The 17,874-nt window shown below is 43.6% G+C and overlaps 1 protein-coding gene across 1 annotated transcript in view; it reads left to right on the forward strand.

Annotated features, from left to right (window-relative positions):
* ikzf3 (IKAROS family zinc finger 3) overlaps positions 1 to 17,874 on the forward strand; it is a 66,803-nt gene continuing 48,929 nt past the window's right edge. The window contains exons 1-3 of the mRNA XM_033034767.1: positions 1 to 393; positions 498 to 678; positions 17,352 to 17,609. Of these exons, the coding sequence (XP_032890658.1) occupies positions 1 to 393; positions 498 to 678; positions 17,352 to 17,609 (832 nt within the window). The remainder of the gene's footprint in view (positions 394 to 497; positions 679 to 17,351; positions 17,610 to 17,874) is intronic.

Below are 17,874 nucleotides of genomic sequence, written 5' to 3' on the forward strand. Positions count from 1 at the left end.
ATGGAGAGGACATTGATGGACTTAACGGACTGTGTTACCAGCTACATAAAGTTCTGTGTAGATAATGTTGTCCCTGAGGAGACTGTATACTGTTTCCCCAACAACAAGCCCTGGGTCACCAGTGACATAAAAGCCCATCTCAACCAGAAGAAGAGGGCCTTCAGGAATGGTGACAGGGAGGAGGTGGAACAAGTGCAGAAAGATCTGAAGGCGAGACTGAGACAGGGCAAGGACGACTACAGGAGGAAGCTGGAGCTGAAACTTCAGCAGAACAACATGAGGGATGTGTGGAGCGGGATGAGGAACATTACAGGCTACAAGATGACCAGTGGCCTGGGGAGGGAAAGCAATCAGGACTGGGCCAACAAGCTAATGTTTTTAATAGATTTGATGGTGGGGCCTCTGCCCACCCTCCCCCATGCTCCCCGACAGTCTCTCCCCCTCAATCCCCCTGGTCGACTTCCTCTGCCCTTTCTTTGTCACACCTGACCATCAAGGCTGAGCAGGTGAGGAAGGAGCTGAGCAGGCTCCGTCCAGGCAAAGCTACAGGTCCCGATGGTGTCAGCCCTAGGGTACTCAAGGCGTGTGCCAGCCTGTTGTGCGGGGTACTCCAGGAAACCTTCAGCCTGAGTCTGGAGAGGGTTCCTGTGATGTCCCAAAGAGGGCGCGTCCCAAAGAGTACGTGTCCCAAAGAGGGCGTGTCCCAAAGAGGGCGCGTCCCAGCTCCTCCAATGACCATAGACCGGTGACTCTGACTTCACACATGATGAAGTCCCTGGAGAGGCTGATGCACACTCACCTGCGACCCCTGGTTAAACCTTACCTGGAACCCCTGCAGTTTGCTTACCAAACAAAGATGGGGGTTGAGGACGCCATCATCCACTTGCTCCATCCTTCCTATGCTCATCTGGATAAACCGGGAAGCATTGTGAGAGCCATGTTTTTTTTACTTCTCCAATGCTTTTAACACCATCCGCACTGCACTGCTAGGGAGCAAACTGACGAAGATGCGGGTGGACGCTGCATTTGGTGTCCTGGATCACCAACTACCTGACTGGACAACCATAATACGTCAGGCTACAGAACTGTGTCTCGGACACGGGACGGTCCTCGCTCTCTCCCTTCCTGTTCACCATCTACACCTCGAACTTCAGATATACCTTTGACTCCAGCCTGCTGCAGAAATTTTCAGATGTCTCTGCAATTGTGGGCTGCATCAGTGAGGGGAGGGAAGCTAAATACAGAGGTGTAGTCAGCAACTTTGTAGAGTGGTGTGGGATTCATGGGAGGGAGGTGGTCTTGGAGGGGAGGATGCTCCTCAAACTGTGGAGCATCTTGGACAATACAGTTCACCTCCTCCATGACACACTGGTCAACCTGAGGAGCACCTTCAGCAACAGACTGGTTCCACCAAGATGCAGAACAGAACGCCACAGGAGATCCTTCTTCCCTGTGACTATCAAACTGTACGTCCTCGCCCTTCTGTCGGGGGTTAGACTAGATTCCCTTCTCCCCCCCCCCCCCCATGCCCCTCCCCAATCTTTGCACATCCCCAATCCTTTCCCCTCGTCACTTTAATTTCATGTTTCATATATTTTGCGTTTTATGACTGTTGGCAGATCATTTTCCTTCCTGGGATGAATAAAGTTTTATTGTATCGTATCAGGGAACAAAATGATGCTGATTGGTTTCTGTTATTTAAGCTTGAGAGGTGTATTTAGTGGTTTTAGAGGATCTTGATCTACATTGTTCTCAGCGAAAGACCCACGTTGCTTTTCAAATCAGTCATCGTTTTATGGCTTTCACATTGCATAACAACATCTCAAAAATTTCCAATGGCTCAATTTACTGTTTGTTAAAATAAAATTAGGGTAAAGTTTAACCTTATGTAACTAGTTTCGGCTTTCGTAGGATTCAGAGTCTTTGACAATTTTAAAGTTAAGTGGGAGGCCCATGGAAAATCTACTGTATGGGTTTTATTGTCCTTCTAAGAATTTCAGTCCGTGGGAAAAAAGATTTTGGTTCTATGTTTTTGAGATGAGTTGTTGCAAAACTAATTGATTAAACTTCTTGTACCCTTTATTACGAAAAATATTTTGGTAATCATATGACTGGAATAAGATGCGTACTGCATAAACCCTTCTCCACTGAAGATACTGAGGAATTTTCACGCAGCATATGTCACCACCCCACCCCAAATAAATGATTCCACTTGCCATCTTGTCAAAAGTCCTGCATGGTGCTGCGGGATGGGTCCATCGACACATCGTTCCTTTGTTATTTCCACCCTTGTCACCGTGTCACTCTTTGCATGTCGTTTCTTCACAGTAACGTTTTCTGGTTAGTTTGCTTCTGCTGACATCTGAAAATATCCTCTTTCAAAATCCCCGCTCCTTCTTTGTGTTTTAACAGCTGTCAGAAAATCTATCGTAAGCGTGCAATTTGTTAATTCACTTCACTACCCACTCACTACCCTTCATCTGCTCAATTCCTCACTTGCTGTAGGAGTCTGAATCACTACATGTGCAGAGTAATTTATTTTTTCCCCTCAAATATTCATTGTTGGGATTTAGGGTGTTGACAACAAGGCCAGCATTTATTGCCCATTTCAAATTGCCCCAGTGGAGGTGATGTGAGCCACCTTTTTGAACCCCTGCAGTTCTTCTGGTGAAGGTTCTACCACAGTTCCATTGGTGGCAGATCCAGGACTTGGATCCTGCAATAACACAGACGCTACAATATATTTCCAAGTCGGGATAGTGTGTGACTTGGAGTGGAATCTGCAGGCAGTGGATGTTTTCATACACATGTTGTCTTTGGCCCCCTCTGAGGTCGAGGTACCAAGTTTAAGAGTAGTCTTGGTGAATAACTAGAGTGCATTTGTAAGTGACGAATACTGTAGCTACTGGAGAAAATGAATGTTTACGGTGGGGAGTGGACTGTCAAACAAATGATTGCTTTTGCTTGGTGTCCTGTGGAACCTCTTGAATGTTGTTGCGCAATGAAGAGTTTTCCATTGTTCTTATTTGTACATTTTAGGATATGGAATGGCTTTGGGGTTGCAGAAGGTGGTATAGGAAAGCCAGCCTCTGAGCAACCTTTTCAGCTTGTGACAGCGTCGCATCCCGTGGTGCCGCTCGGATCCCTATCACTGGCTGACAGGCCAGGAGAGGCCAACCCTCAGCATTAGTGGTAACAGCTGGGCCCAACTAGCTGACACTAGATTGGCCCAACTGAACCTCGTCAGCCTACTTCTTATAAAACCCAGGCATTGAAGGGAAAGGGAGAGGGAAGAAACAGGAAAGAAGAAAGAAGAGAAAGTGGGGTACCTCCCTGCTAGCTGTGTGCCGCAGTCGTCAATTAGAGGAAGACTGAGCCACTGGGACATATCTGAGACCACCAATGCCACCGCATGGTTAAGACTGTGCTGCCTGGATGAAGCCCTAGACAGCCAGTGCCTCTACTGAGGCTAAGACTGTGGCTGGGATAAGCCTCACATGTCAGCACCTCTTCCTGCCCATGGACAACGAGGGACTGCACTCACACAAAGAAGCAAAGACTGAGCCGCTAGGATAGGCCAGAGACTGCCAGGGCTGCATCATCAAATCCAAAGTATAGCCGCCAGGATGAGCTGAGCCATCAGCGCCTCCTCTCGAGGCAAGGGTGAACAACAAGGAGAAGTAGCATGACAATACCTCTTCTTCAATATCAGCTTGATTATCGACTCCAGGCAACGTGGTGGACTACATACCCCAATCATCATCAATGGCTGAGAGTTTTATGTTCCACGATCTATTACCAACGATCTGTTGTGGACCAACCATATTAATGTGACATCCTAGAAAGCACACCAATGCCTCTACTTCCGAGGAAAACAGAGGATATCACATAGACCGGTCTTCCCACTGTTGACTTCATCTACACTTCATGCTGCCTCCGAAATGTAGCCAACATAATCAGGGACTTGTCCCACCCCGGTCATTCCTCCTTCTCTGTGCTCCCATTGGACAGAAGCTTGAAAGCGCGCACCACCAGACTTAGGAACAGCTCCTTCCCATCTGTTATCAGGGTTCTGAACGGTCCTTCCATAAGCTAGGGTAGGGCCAATTCACCTCTACCCATTGCGGACATTGGACTTTTGACTATGGAACTGATGCACTACAATGCTGAGAACAGGGAGAGTGCCTGGAATTGCACAGAATCAGTTGGCCTTGTACACAAATAAACCTTCCCTTTGTCTGTTTCTCAATGCAAAACCAGCAGAAGAGCTCGGGTTTGATGCAGACTGTAGCGGAGGGAGACCTAGGTGGATTGTACCAAGAAGGTACAGACCCATGAGAAATATTATCCATAAGAAAGAAAACTACAGTCGTTGCAAACCATATCAGATCTTGCAGTTGCTGGTTCCAACTGATATGTATCATGAACTGAAATCTGCTGTGTGAGGACAATCTTCCTGAAAATCAAACACAACTCCTTTACACATTATGTGACCTTCACACTTCAGTTAAAACACGTTTGCTAAAGGATGCACCTGACTTTCGGTCTCTTCAGCTGTGCTGCCATATCGCCAAAGTTTGGTTACTGAAGTGTGGGCGTAAAAAGTACAATGTGTAAAGATGAGCATACTGAGCCCAAAATGAAGTCTTTCACTAACTACAGCAAAGAGCAGGGCACTGCCTTTTGTGATGCATGTCCTAAATGCTTGTTGTCTTCACACATGTACACTCTCTGGTTCAGCTTGTCACTCTTGACAAAGGCATTTCATGTCATTACAATTACATAAACAATTTTATTCTTGCTGTCTCATTGGTTTAAATGAATTATTTCTTCAGAATTTCTTCAAACAAAGTCTTAGAATGTTAGAGTGTTTTACACTAAAAGACATGCTAAATGGGACATATGGAGTTCCTGAAATCACCAACCTCAAATGGATGCTATTTGTGAAATTTTGATGGCTAGTGATCAATGAAAGGGCTGCAAACCTTAAAGGCATATTCCCTATGGCAATCTCTCAGCAACAACAGACTGTGACCATCCTCAACGTGAAATATTAACTCTGTTACACATTGGCCGGCTGAGCATTTGCAGCATTTTCTGTTTTTGGATTACGAGAAGCATAGAGAGGATAGTTAGTCAAAATATTTTTCCCATGGTAGGGGGTATCAAATAAAAGTAGCAATTTTAGTTTTAAGGTGAAAGGTGGAAGATTTCAAGTACATCTGTGGAGTATGTTGCTTTCTTACACAGAGAGCAGCTGATATCTGGATTGCTCTGCCAGAACAGGTTGTGGAATCAGATACAATTATTAATGCAACATTGAAGAGCCATTTGGACAGATACATAATTAGGCAAGGCATTGAAAGATACGGTTCTAATGTGGGAAAATGGGATTAATGTAGATGAGCAGAAAAGGTCGTCATGGATGTGGTGGGTAAACTGTACAATTCTATGATTGTGATTATTGCTATTAGCTAGATTCTCTGTCCTGATTAAAAGAATATGATAGGATGCCTTACACTAGTCTGAAAGAACTTATGATGGGACCGTGTACAAACCGAGTATTTTTCGTGTTGGTAGTATTCTCCAGTGCTTCAGGTGCCTCCCTTTGGTAGTCTTACTCTGTGAAGAGTATGGAATGGTGGGGATCACTGCTGTTCGGTAGTCAACAAGGTTTTGGTTGGACTTGGACCTTGAACATCAATTTTGTCAGAATGTGTCTCCTCATTTAACGTGCCCAAGAAGTGGAAAATGATCCACAGTTTCCAAGGTCTTATTGTTGGCTGGTAGTGTTATATGTAGAAGGAACGGGTTAGCAGAGGACATTTATTTTATGGATGCTTGGTGTAACGGCCATTGTCTGTTCTGTTTCAGTGAGCAAATAAGCAGTGAATTGATGTACGACGTCTATACATTGCTGGTCATTGAAGATGATATATCAAATATGAATATCACGTGGAACAAGACAGTCCTCCTCATGTCCTGTGCTGTGGACCTGAATAACGGGAAATTCTAAACTGGAATAGCTTGGCCATGCATTGCAAATTAAAAAAAATGCATATGCTGGAAATCTATAATAAATACAGTATTTTCGGTTTTTAACCTTGCACTGAAAACATTTGTAATTATAGACTGAGATCTTGGTTCACTGCAAAGCCAGGCAGAATATTCTCATTGAGTACTAATGTCGTCCTTCTTCAAAATCCCTGTGGATTCAGCTGCATTCTTCATCAGATGTGGTGAAATATCTCATCCACAGTTTAACATCATAGACTCTGTAACCTGGTCAGTTGTCAGGAAACTACTGAAGCATCCTATTTGTGCGGTGGCCAGATGTCAGCAAATAAACAATGCCTCAGGAGCAGACAATAGCATTGCTGAATTTCTAAAATTAATTGCAGAGGAAATGTAGACACAAATTTCCCTCACCTCATCTCCACCACATGGGAAGAGGAAGACATTCCAGGGGAACATATAGACACTTACTGTGACCAAGAAAGGAGATAAATACAATATTTGGAACCACAGAAGGGTCTTGTTGCTGTCAAGTACAGAGCGAATGTTATTCAGCGTCCAGTAGCTAGAGGGAGTAACATCAACCTACACTGCTTATTAGATGAGGAACTGTCCAATATCTTCTCAAATGTGGCTGCTCGAAGAAACTTGTTGCTTATGTCTCTACCATGAAGGCATTCAAAACTTAACCTTAAACAATGAGTCTAATCCAGATCCAATCTCAGTGCAGGCCAATGTTGGAGGTGACATTGGCATTACTAACAGACAGGAAGCAAGTAAGACATGAAGGTACACAAAAATGCTGGAGAAACTCAGCGGGTGCAGCAGCATCTATGGAGCGAAGGAAATAGGTGACGTTTCGGGCCGAAACCCTTCTTAAGAAGTCTGAAGAAGGGTTTCAGCCCGAAACGTCACCTATTTCCTTCGCTCCATAGATGCTGCTGCACCCGCTGAGTTTCTCCAGCATTTTTGTGTACCTTCGATCTTCCAGCATCTGCAGTTCCTTCTTGAACAAGTAAGACATGAAGGTCATTTTCAGGTTGACATCGCTGATTATAGATCAATGCTGGGACATCATCTGTTAACATTATTTATTAATGACGTGAATATATGGTGGCCAAATTTTGGACATCACAAAAATAGGTGGGAAGGCCAGTTGCCAGAAGGACATGAACAGTTTACAGAGAGTTATGGATATGTGTCTGTGGCAGAATGTTGGCAAAGAGAGTATGATGTGGGAAAATGGAAAGTTATTCAATGTGGAAGGAAGAACAAAAGAACTGTATTATTTAAATGAATTAAAACATTTGAAAGCTGCAGTGTAGAGAGAATTGGGGTGGGCTTTTGCAAGAAACACAGAGAGCCAGCAAATAATTTCAGCAGCTAATAGGGATGGCAAATGGAATGCTGGCCTTTATTTTAGAGGGATTGGGGTATAAAGGTAGGGAAGTCTTACAGTACTAGTGATACAACATTTAGAGTATGGTGAATAGTTTTAGTCCCTCTTATTAAGAAGGGGATTGAGAGAAAGTTGATTAGAATGATCCATGTTGTTAATGTTGGAATTGTTGCGAAGTGAGCGGAGATTCTTAAGGGGCTATCAGGATAAATGCTGAAAGACTATTTCTTCTCAAGAGAGAATCCAGAACCAGAGCATAGTCACAGATATGGGGTGAACATTTGAGACTGAGATAAGGAGAAATTTATTTTTTGAAAGGATTTTGAGTCTTTGGAACTCATTGATACAGAGAGCTCTGGGCAAGGTGCATTGTTATATTTAAGGTCGAGATAGATATATTTCTAATCTCTGGAATAGGGCAAGGACAGGAAGATGAGAGAGTTGTGAATTTATGGAATTCCCTGCCACAGAGGGCAGTTGAGGCCAAGTCACTGGATAGATTTAAGAGAGAGTTAGATAGAGCTCTAGGGGCTAGTGGAGTCAAAGGATATGGGGAAAAGGCAGGCACGGGTTATGGATAGGGGACGATCAGCCATGATCACAATGAATGGCGGTGCTGGCTCGAAGGGCCAAATGGCCTCCTCCTGCACCTAGTTTCTATGTTTCTATGACAGTCACATCAGCCATGATCCCATTGAACGGCAGAGGGATTGAATGGTCTATTCATGTTCCTAATTATTTATCATCCATATTTTGAAATGGAGTCATCCTTATTAATATGGATAGACTGTTAATTTCCACATTGTGCTGACTGTTCTGGGACATAAATGTGAGTCTGGTGCAGACTCTTAAAGGTGAACCTGGGTCAGTCTCCCAAGCGTGGAACCACAGCACAAAGCTGTCCACAGTGTGGCCACATTGAAACTACGTTAGCTGCGAGCCTCATTTGTTGAATGTAATAAAGTGAGCGCAGGAGTATGCAGCGAGGTACTTTGGTAAGATTGTGGTTTAGGCAGTTTAAGGCTGTGCCTGATGTGAGAGTACTTGAGGCTGAAATAGATGACCTAAAATGGAAAATTGTTCCATTCCTCAGCATAGACAGCCATCACCTGCATTGTTTGATAAACATGTCCTGCCCGTGCAAATCCAAATTCTCATGTCCTTCTTAACCACTCGTGCAGATGTCTGGCAGGTGCCCCCCCTCCCCCCACCCGCCTACCTTTACTTTTCAGTGAAAATAAGAATGAACAAATGACAGCAATGGCCACATTTGAGAATCAAATAAGACCGTTCTTATCCAAGCCTAATTTCATTCTATTGTGCAAGATAGGAAATACATTGACCCTAAATCAGATGGAACAGTGGATAAATGATGAGCATGCCAGTTTTGCTACACACGTTGTCACCTTGTCTTCTCCCTACCACATTCCTGCTGTCCACAAGGATCTATATATGTTCCCTTCCTTTTTGTTGTCTATGTGCAATCGAGGGGCAACATAATTTGTGAATATAGCTACTCCTCTACACCTGTACCCTGACTGCTCAAAGTTTAACCTCCATCTTACTATCCCCAATCTCCATTCGCTAATCATCAACATCATCACCCTCTCTTGGCACTGAGTGTGAACCTCAGTAAAATCACTTAACTCATCCTGGCCTCTGTTCATCTGCTGCTGAAATCCTCATTTATGCCTGTGTTTGCGTGTGTTCTCTCTCCCCATTCCTTGACCCTCCCCCTTGAAGAGCTGCATCAATCAGCCTGGTCTTGCCTCCAGAACTGGGAGTGCAGAGCTGGCTCTCTCACTGAGTCAAACAGGCCGGCTGTGTCCGCGTTCCCTGTGCCCATCCGTTCTCTCCTCACAGATGTCCCTTTGATCCTCCATCCTCTCCCACACATGGTCTTTGTTCATTTGCAAACAGTTCAGGTTACAAGTAGTCCTCAGTTTCCTGTCGTAACCTAGTGACTGCCGTCCCCAGTGCCATCCTCAATGGGATTCTCTATTGTATCAAGAATTTCTATTGTATCATTTTTCCCTTCCCTCCCTTTTCAACATTTCAAGGGGACTTCTTGATTTACTCTTTTGTCTCCACCATCTCCTCTTCTCCCATGATTTCCCCGTGCAATCTCAGCGATTTCAACAGTTATCTTTCCTTTTCCTTGCTCCCATCCTCCAGATACCAAAACCGCTTTCAGATGAAGCAGCAATTTTTTTCCATTTTAAAGTTTAGCTCACAATGCCATCTTCTCTCCATTGGAAAACTAAACAGGTTGATTGACTAAAATGGCTTCCGTTTAATCCACAGGAGTTGTCCTGAGCTTCTGGTCACCTATCCATCCCACAATCATTCTAACTTCTCAGTCTTTGGCCTTCAAAGCTTCTGTAATGAAGTCTGGCATAAGCTCAAGACGCATCACTTCATCTTGCAGCCCATAGGATTCAATATTAAGCTTAATAATTGTGGGTTGTGTCAGAACTGGCTAGTTTTGCATGCTGTCTATTAGTAACATACTTATTTTTCTTCCACCACCGATGCTGCCTGATCTGAGTATTTCTAACATTTTTGTTTATGCAGTACATCACAATAGACAATATACAATAGGTGCAGGAGTAGGCCATTCGGCCCTTCGAGCCAGCACCTCCATTCAATGTGATCATGGCTGATCATCCCCAATCAGTACCCCGTTCCTACCTTCTCCCCATATCCTCTGACTCCGCTATCTTTAAGAGCCCTATCTAGCTCTCTCTTGAAAGTATCCAGACAACCGGCCTCCACCGCCCTCTGAGGCAGAGAATTCCACAGTCTCACAACTCTCTATGAGATAAAGTGTTTCCTCGTCTCCGTTCTAAATGGCTGACCCCTTATTCTTAAACTGTGGCCCCTGGTTCTGGACTCCCCCAACATCGGGAACATGTTTCCTGCCTCTAGCGTGTCCAAACCCTTAACAATCTTATATATGTTTCAATGAGATACCCTCTCATCCTTCTAAACTCCAGAGTGTACAAGCCCAGCCGCTCCATTCTCTCAGCATATGACAGCCCCGCCATCCTGGGAATTAACGTTGTAAACCTACGCTGCACTCCCTCAATGGCAAGAATGTCCTTCCTCAAATTAGGGGATCAAAACTGCACACAATACTCCAGGTGCGGTCTCACTAGGGGTCTGTACAATTGCAGAAGGACCTCTTTGCTCCTCTTGTTATAAAGGCCAATATGCCATTCACTTTCATCACTGCCTGCTATACCTGCATGTTTACTTTCATAGACTGATGAACAAGGACCCCCAGTTCCCGTTGTACTTCCCCTTTTCCCAACTTGACGCCATTTAGATAGTAATCTGCCTTCCTGTTTTTTATACCAAAGTGGATAACCTCACATTTATCTACATCAAACCTCTTCTGCCATACATCTGCCCACTTCCCCAACCTGTCCAAGTCACCCTGCATTCTCATAGCATCCTCCTCACAGGTCACACTGCCACCAAGTTTTGTGTCATCTGCAAATTTGCAAATGTTACTTTGAATCCCTTCATCCAAATCATTGATGTATATTGTAAATAGCTGCGGTCCCAGCACCGAACCTTGCGGCACCCCACTAGTCACTGCCTGCCATTCTGAAAGGGACCCGTTAATCCCTACTCTTTGTTTCCTGTCTGCCAACCAATTTTCTATCCATGTCAGCACTCTACCCCCAATACCATGTGCCCTAGTTATGCCCACTAATCTCCTATGTGGGACATTATCAAATGCTTTCTGAAAGTCCAGGTACACTACATCCACTGACTTTCCCTTGTCAGTTTTCCTAGCTAAATCCTCAAAAAATTCCAGAAGATTAGTCAAGCATGATTTCCCCTTCGTAAATCCATGCTGACTCAGACAGATCCTGTTGCTGCTTTCCAAACGTGCGGCTATTTCATCTTTTATAATTGACACCAGCAACTTCCCCACCACCGATGTCAGGCTAACTGGTCTATAATTCCCTGTTTTCTCTCTCCCGCCTTTCTTAAAAAGTGGGATAACATTAGCTACCCTCCAATCCACAGGAACTGATCCTGATTCTATAGAATATTGGAAAATTATCACCAATGCATCCACGATTTAAGGAGCCACTTCCTTAAGTACCCTGGGATGCAGACCATCAGGCCCTGGGGATTTATCAGCCTTCAGTCCCATCAGTCTACCCAACACCATTTCCTGCCTAATATGGATTTCCTTCAGTTCCTCCGTCACCCTAGGTCCTCTGGCCACTACTATATCAGGAAGATTGTTTGTGTCCTCAGTGAAGACGGATCCAAAGTACCTGTTCAACTCATCTGCCATTTCCTTGTTCCCCATAATGAATTCACCTTTTTCAGTCTTCAAGGGTCCAACTTTGGTCTTAACTAATTTTTTCCTCTTCACTTACCTAAAGAAGCTTTTACTATCCTCCTTTATATTCTTGGCTAGCTTACCTTCGTACCTCATCTTTTCTCCCCGTATTGCCTTTTTAGTTATCTTCTGTTTAGTTATCACCGTTCCAACATCTTTTTTTTGTGCCTTACTGTCCTTTATTTTAATTCCTCCAGATAGATCAATAATCACCTGTTACCCACTGATAGCTGGTGTTCAGAATACTTGTGCTAGCTGACAATTGTGATCTCTGCCCCATCACAGTAATTCATTTTGTTCTCTCTATCCATCATCCTTGCTGCAGCTTAACGCATGTGTCATTTCTCACTTTTGCAGACTCTGCAGAAAGTTATCAACCTGAAACTTTAACTTTGGCTCTCTCCACAGGAGCTGCCTGATCTGCTGAGTATCTATAGCATTTTTGTTTCATTTCAGTGCCACCATTGAGTTTTTTGGCTTTTTTTTAAACCATTGTTCCCAAATAAGCTTCAGACCAATTTAATCATTGTCATTCTATAAATCCCTCCATAGTCTTATCTTTCCTTTTTGCAAACCTCGAAGATTAGGCAACCCTCCAACACATCTCCAATTCTCATCTCTTGATCAGCTGTTGCGGCCTAATGCTCTGGAATTTTCTCACAAAACTTCTAACCCACTGTCCTCACCAACTCATTCTTTAAAAGTTATATCTTGGACTGGTCTTTTACAGACTTTTATGAGTCATACAGGGTGGAAACAGGCCCTTCGATCTAGCTTGCCCACGCCCACAAACATGCCCATCTACACTAGTCCCACCTGCTTGCATTTGGCCCATATCCCTCTGAACCTATCCTGTTCATGTACTTGTCCAAATGTTGTGATGGCACTTGCCCCAACTACTTCCTCTGGCAGCTCGTTTCTTATACCTACCATCCTTTGCGTAAAAAAAGCTTCCCCTCGGGTTCCAATTCAATCTTTCCCACCTCACCTTCAACCTCTATGCTCTGTTCCTCGATTCTCCTACTCTGAGTTAAATACTCAGCACATTTACCCGATCTATTCCTCTCATAATCTTATACACATCCAAATGATCACCCGTCATCCTCCTGCGTTCCATGAATAAAGTCCTAGCCTGCTCAACTTTCCCCTATAGCTCAGGCCCCTGAGTCCTGGCAACATTCTGATAAATCTTCACTGCACCTTTTCCAGTTTAACATCTTTCCAATAATAGGGTGAGGAAAACAATACTGTAAATGTGGCGTCACCAATGTCTTGTACGACTATAACATGACACCCAAATTCTATACTCGTACAGATGTAAGCCAATGTGCCAAAAGCCTCCTTGACCACCCAATCAGCCTGTAACTCCATTTTCAAGGAACTATGTACCTGCACTCCTAGATCCCTCTTCTCTACAATGCTCTGCAGAGTCCTGCCATTCACTATGTAGGTCATCCCCCATACTTCCCAAAACAACTAACCTCACTACTATACCCTCCACTTTGTATTAATTGGCCAATTGCATAAAAATCTCCTTATGTAGGTAAGTGCCAGATTATATTTGATGATATCGAGAACCAGAGGACATGGGTTTAAAGTGACGGGGGGGGGGGGGGGGGGGGGGAGGTAGAGAGATTTAATAGGATCCCGAGGGGTAACTTTTTCACACAAAGGGTGGTGGGTGAATGGAACAAGCCGCCGGAGGAGGTAGTTGAGGCTAGGACTATTGCAATGTTTAAGAAACATTTAGACAGGTACATGGATAGATCAGGTTTAGAGAGATATGGGCCAGATGCAGGATGTTGGGACTCGTGCAGATGGGACATGTTGGTCGGCATGGGCAAGCTGGGCCGAAAGGCCTGTTTCTGTGCTGTAAAACTCTATGACAATATTCCACTGCATTAAACATGTCATCTTTGTGGATGAGCAAGATTATAGCAGGGAAAGTTCAAATGATATACCAGCAGACTTGATAAAAAGAAGGAAATCCACGGGTAATCAACTGGTACTCTGTCAAAAAAAAGAAAATGTTGGAAGTATTCAGCAGGTCAGGCAGCATCTGTGAAAAGAGAAATAGCTACAGGACTGGGAGCCTTTGTCAAACGATCCTCTGTTGTGACAGGGCCAGTCCTGAAACAGTAACCGTTTCTCTCTCCACAGATGGTGTCTGACTTGTTGAATGTTTTCAGCACTTTCTGTTTTTATTTCAGATTTCCAGCATCTACAGTTTTAGTATGTTCTCACACTATTATTATTTTTTCCAAAAGCTTTATACGGCCTTACTTTATAAAATAGATTTATTTTTAATTATATATTTATGTATGAAATTGTTCCTGGAATTTTTCAAATACCTTTGGTCGGATGATAGATGTAGTCAAACATGGGACCATGTTTATGCATCTCGTGTTACCCTGCCTGTGAACTTATTATTCACATCGAGCCATTACAGCAAGTGTCAGTTGGCTTTTTGACCACAGTGGCAAGAGTATAGGAAGGGTGGAGATTGTATGCAAGTTCAAATCAGTCAACATGTTCATTTGCACACATCCAAAGTAGGTTGTGGACTACAACGAATTGGGTGGGAAACAGATTGAATTTTGGGTTGATTTTTCAACCTCAACCTGAGTGAGATAAACTAGATTAGCTGAACTTGGTGCGATGATTGCCAAAGTGCTTGTGGCAGTGGCTTGTTTTTACATCGAATAAATGTTCTTTTCAAAATATGAATTATTTTGGTTTCCATGTCCTAAAGCCATATATCAGAACACGGGACCTTTAGCCCAACTTGTACATGCAGTCCAAGATGCTCCATCTATGCTACTCCCACCTGCCCATGTTTGGCCCAAGTCTCTCTAAACCTTTTCTATCCATGTACCAAAATGTCTTTTAAATGCTGTTATAGTACCTTCCTCACCAACCCCCTCTGGCACTTCGATCCATATATCCATAATCTTCAGTGTTAAAAAGTCGCCCCACAGTTTCCTATTAAATCTTTGCCCTTTCACCATAAAGCTATGTCCTCTGCTTCTTGGTTCCCATACTATGGGTAAAAGACTCTGCATTCACCCTATCTATTCCCATCTATAAGATTTTATACACCTCCATAAGATCACCCTTCAGCCTCCTGTGCTCCATGCAATAAAGTCCCAGCCTATTGAACCTCTCCCTATAGCTCAGGCCCTCGGGTCCTGGCAACATCCTCATAAATCTTCTCTGCACTGAACTACATCCTTCCTATAGCAGAATGGCCAAAACTGAACACAATATTCCAAATGTGGCCTCACAAACGTCTTGCACACCTGAAAAATAACATTCCAACTTCTATACTCAACAGAAGAGAGACAAAAAAAACTGGAGTAACTCAGCGGGACAGGCAGCATCTCTGGAGAGAAGGAATGGATGATGTTTTGGGTCGAGACTCTTCAGACTGGTTCGGGATAAGGGAAATGAGAGATATAGACGATGATGTGGAGAGATAAAGAACAATGAATAAAAGATATGCAAAGAAGTGACAATGATAAAGGAAACAGGCCATTGTTTCTGCCCTAGGTCTCCTCCATTGTCAGTGTAGCAGTTTGTTGGGTGAAAACGAGAAGCTAGTGCGACTTGGGTGGGGGAGGGATAGAGAGAGAGAGGGAATGCTGGGGCTACCTAAAGTGAGATAAATCAATATTCATACCACTGGGCTGGAAGGTATCCAAGCGAAATATGAGGTGCTGTTCCTCCAATTTGCGTTTAGCCTCACTCTGACAATGGAGGAGACCTAGGGCAGAAAGGTCTGTAGGAATGGGAAGGACAATTAAAGTGTCCCTCAACCAGGAGATCAGGTAGGTTCAGGCGGGCTGAGCGAAGGTGTTCCATGACTGATGAAGGCCAATGTATCAAGAGCTTTCTTGACTCCCCTATCTACTTGTGATGCCACTTCCAAGGAACTGTGTACTTGCACTCCTAGATATTTCTGCTCTACAACACTTACTAAGGCTCTGCCATTCACTCTGGTTTGACTTCCCAAAATACACCACTTCCCACTTACCAACATTAAATTCCGCTAGCCTTTCCTCAGCTCACTTGCCAAGCTGAACCAGATCCTGCTGTCATTTTTGGTAACCATCTTTGCTATCTACGATACCACCCACTTTAGTGTCAAAGGTTTCAAAGGTCTTTTATTGTCACGTGTACCAATTAAGGAACAGTGATATTCGAATTACCATACAGCCATATTTTTTAAAAAAGCAACAAAACAAACAACTACATAAAAGTTGACATAAACATCACCACAGCAGATACCCCACATTCCTCACTGTGATGGAAGGCAATAAAGTCTGATCTTCTTCCCTCCTTATTCTCCCACGGTCGGGGCAGTCGAACCATCTGCAGTCGGGTCGATCGAAGCTCCCACATTGGGGGGGTCGAAGTTCCTGAGGCTTGGAGCTCCTAAAATCGGCCCCTCACCAGGGATCACCCGTTCCACGATGGTAAATCCGCAGGCTCCAGCAGTTGGTGCTCCCAAATCAATCTCCAGCAAAAGGCCGCCAACTACTCGATGTTAAGTTGCAGTGCAGACGGAGATACGATACGGGAAAAAATCCCATCTCTGTTGAAGTAAGAGATTAAAAAAGTTCCCCCCCACCCGCCACCCCCCACCCCCCCACATAAAACAAGCTAAAGAACTCTAAAACATACATTTAACACATACTATTACAACAAAGAAGGAAGGGACAGACAGACTGTTGGCGAGGCAGCCATTACTGGTGCTACCCAGTGTCATCCGGTAAACTTATTAACAATGGCTTGTACATTCTCGTCATAATCATGATGAAAGCAGCCTGTAACATTTAGATTTAACCCTGTCTTTATTTAAGATCTCACAGGAGATCTGTAACTCAGCACTCTGATGGAATTGCACATTATCCACCATTACTCTGATACTGTTCATGATACATCACTGCGTTCTATTTTATATTTATTATTTATTCTTATTAATATGATTAATTGGGTAGGATATTGACTATTTATTGTCATTACTCTTGCCAAAGAGGTCAAGCATTTAATTCTTGTGGTTTGCTATATGGAGCTCTTTCATATTTGGGAGCCATAAAACAATCTCATAACTGTAAAATCTCATTCTAAAGTAACTTTGACATTGGGTCAATACTTGAAGAATAGCCCAGATTGTGTCATGGTGACACCTATTCTTGATGTTGTCAGCCTAACGGCAGATCCTTTACATTTGGAGTGAGACTGTCTAAACATCTTGCATGTAGTTGGCTCATCAAATGAGGAAACTTTCACTCCAACCATCTGTGAACTGGATTTGTATACAGTAGGTATGTACTTGACATGGGCTAAGGATCTGTTTCTGTGCTGAATGATTACATAATACTATAAACAAAAGTTCAATCTAATTTACAAGTAAAGGACTGGAGTACAATTTGTTCCAGTCTCCTTTTAGATAGTTTGTTTAATTGAAAATAAGAAAAAGATTCAGAACAATTCTTCCAGTTGCGGGTTGAAGCTTCTGCCACTGAGTACTGAAAGCTGAAAGTTCTTTTCTTGCTTATTATATAGCAGGTGCTGTGAGGCGTGTTTATGATGAAAGTGAAGCAGCTCTTGATCTCAGTGACGAAGGCTGCCATGCTGGGGAGTACGGAGCAACCAACAGCAGCAGCTGCCTGGTGGAGAATGAAGACTTAAACGGTGATCACTTCAGCAGCCAGCCATCGACAGCCGATGGTATTAGAGCATCTAATGGAAAACTGACATGTGATATCTGTGGACTGTCATGTGTTGGGCCAAATGTCCTCATGGTACACAAGCGAAGCCACACTGGTAATTGGTGTTACTAAATTTAAAGTAAAAGACAATAATGCAATAATGTACAGTGTCATGTACAGTGGAACCACTTTAAATGCAAAACATTTATACAAATATCACACTTCAGTGTTTTGTTGTACTTCTGAATATCCTTTCACCCATGACATTTATTTATGGGAACTGAGTGTACAGGGGTGAGGATTGTAGCATGAGCCCTGTGCTCCTCACAGGTTCCATCAAGGTCACATCACAGCTTTTGAGAAACTTCCTGGTCCTGGCA

Source organism: Amblyraja radiata, chromosome 16 (genome assembly GCF_010909765.2).
Source record: "Amblyraja radiata isolate CabotCenter1 chromosome 16, sAmbRad1.1.pri, whole genome shotgun sequence".
Taxonomy (NCBI): domain Eukaryota; kingdom Metazoa; phylum Chordata; class Chondrichthyes; order Rajiformes; family Rajidae; genus Amblyraja; species Amblyraja radiata.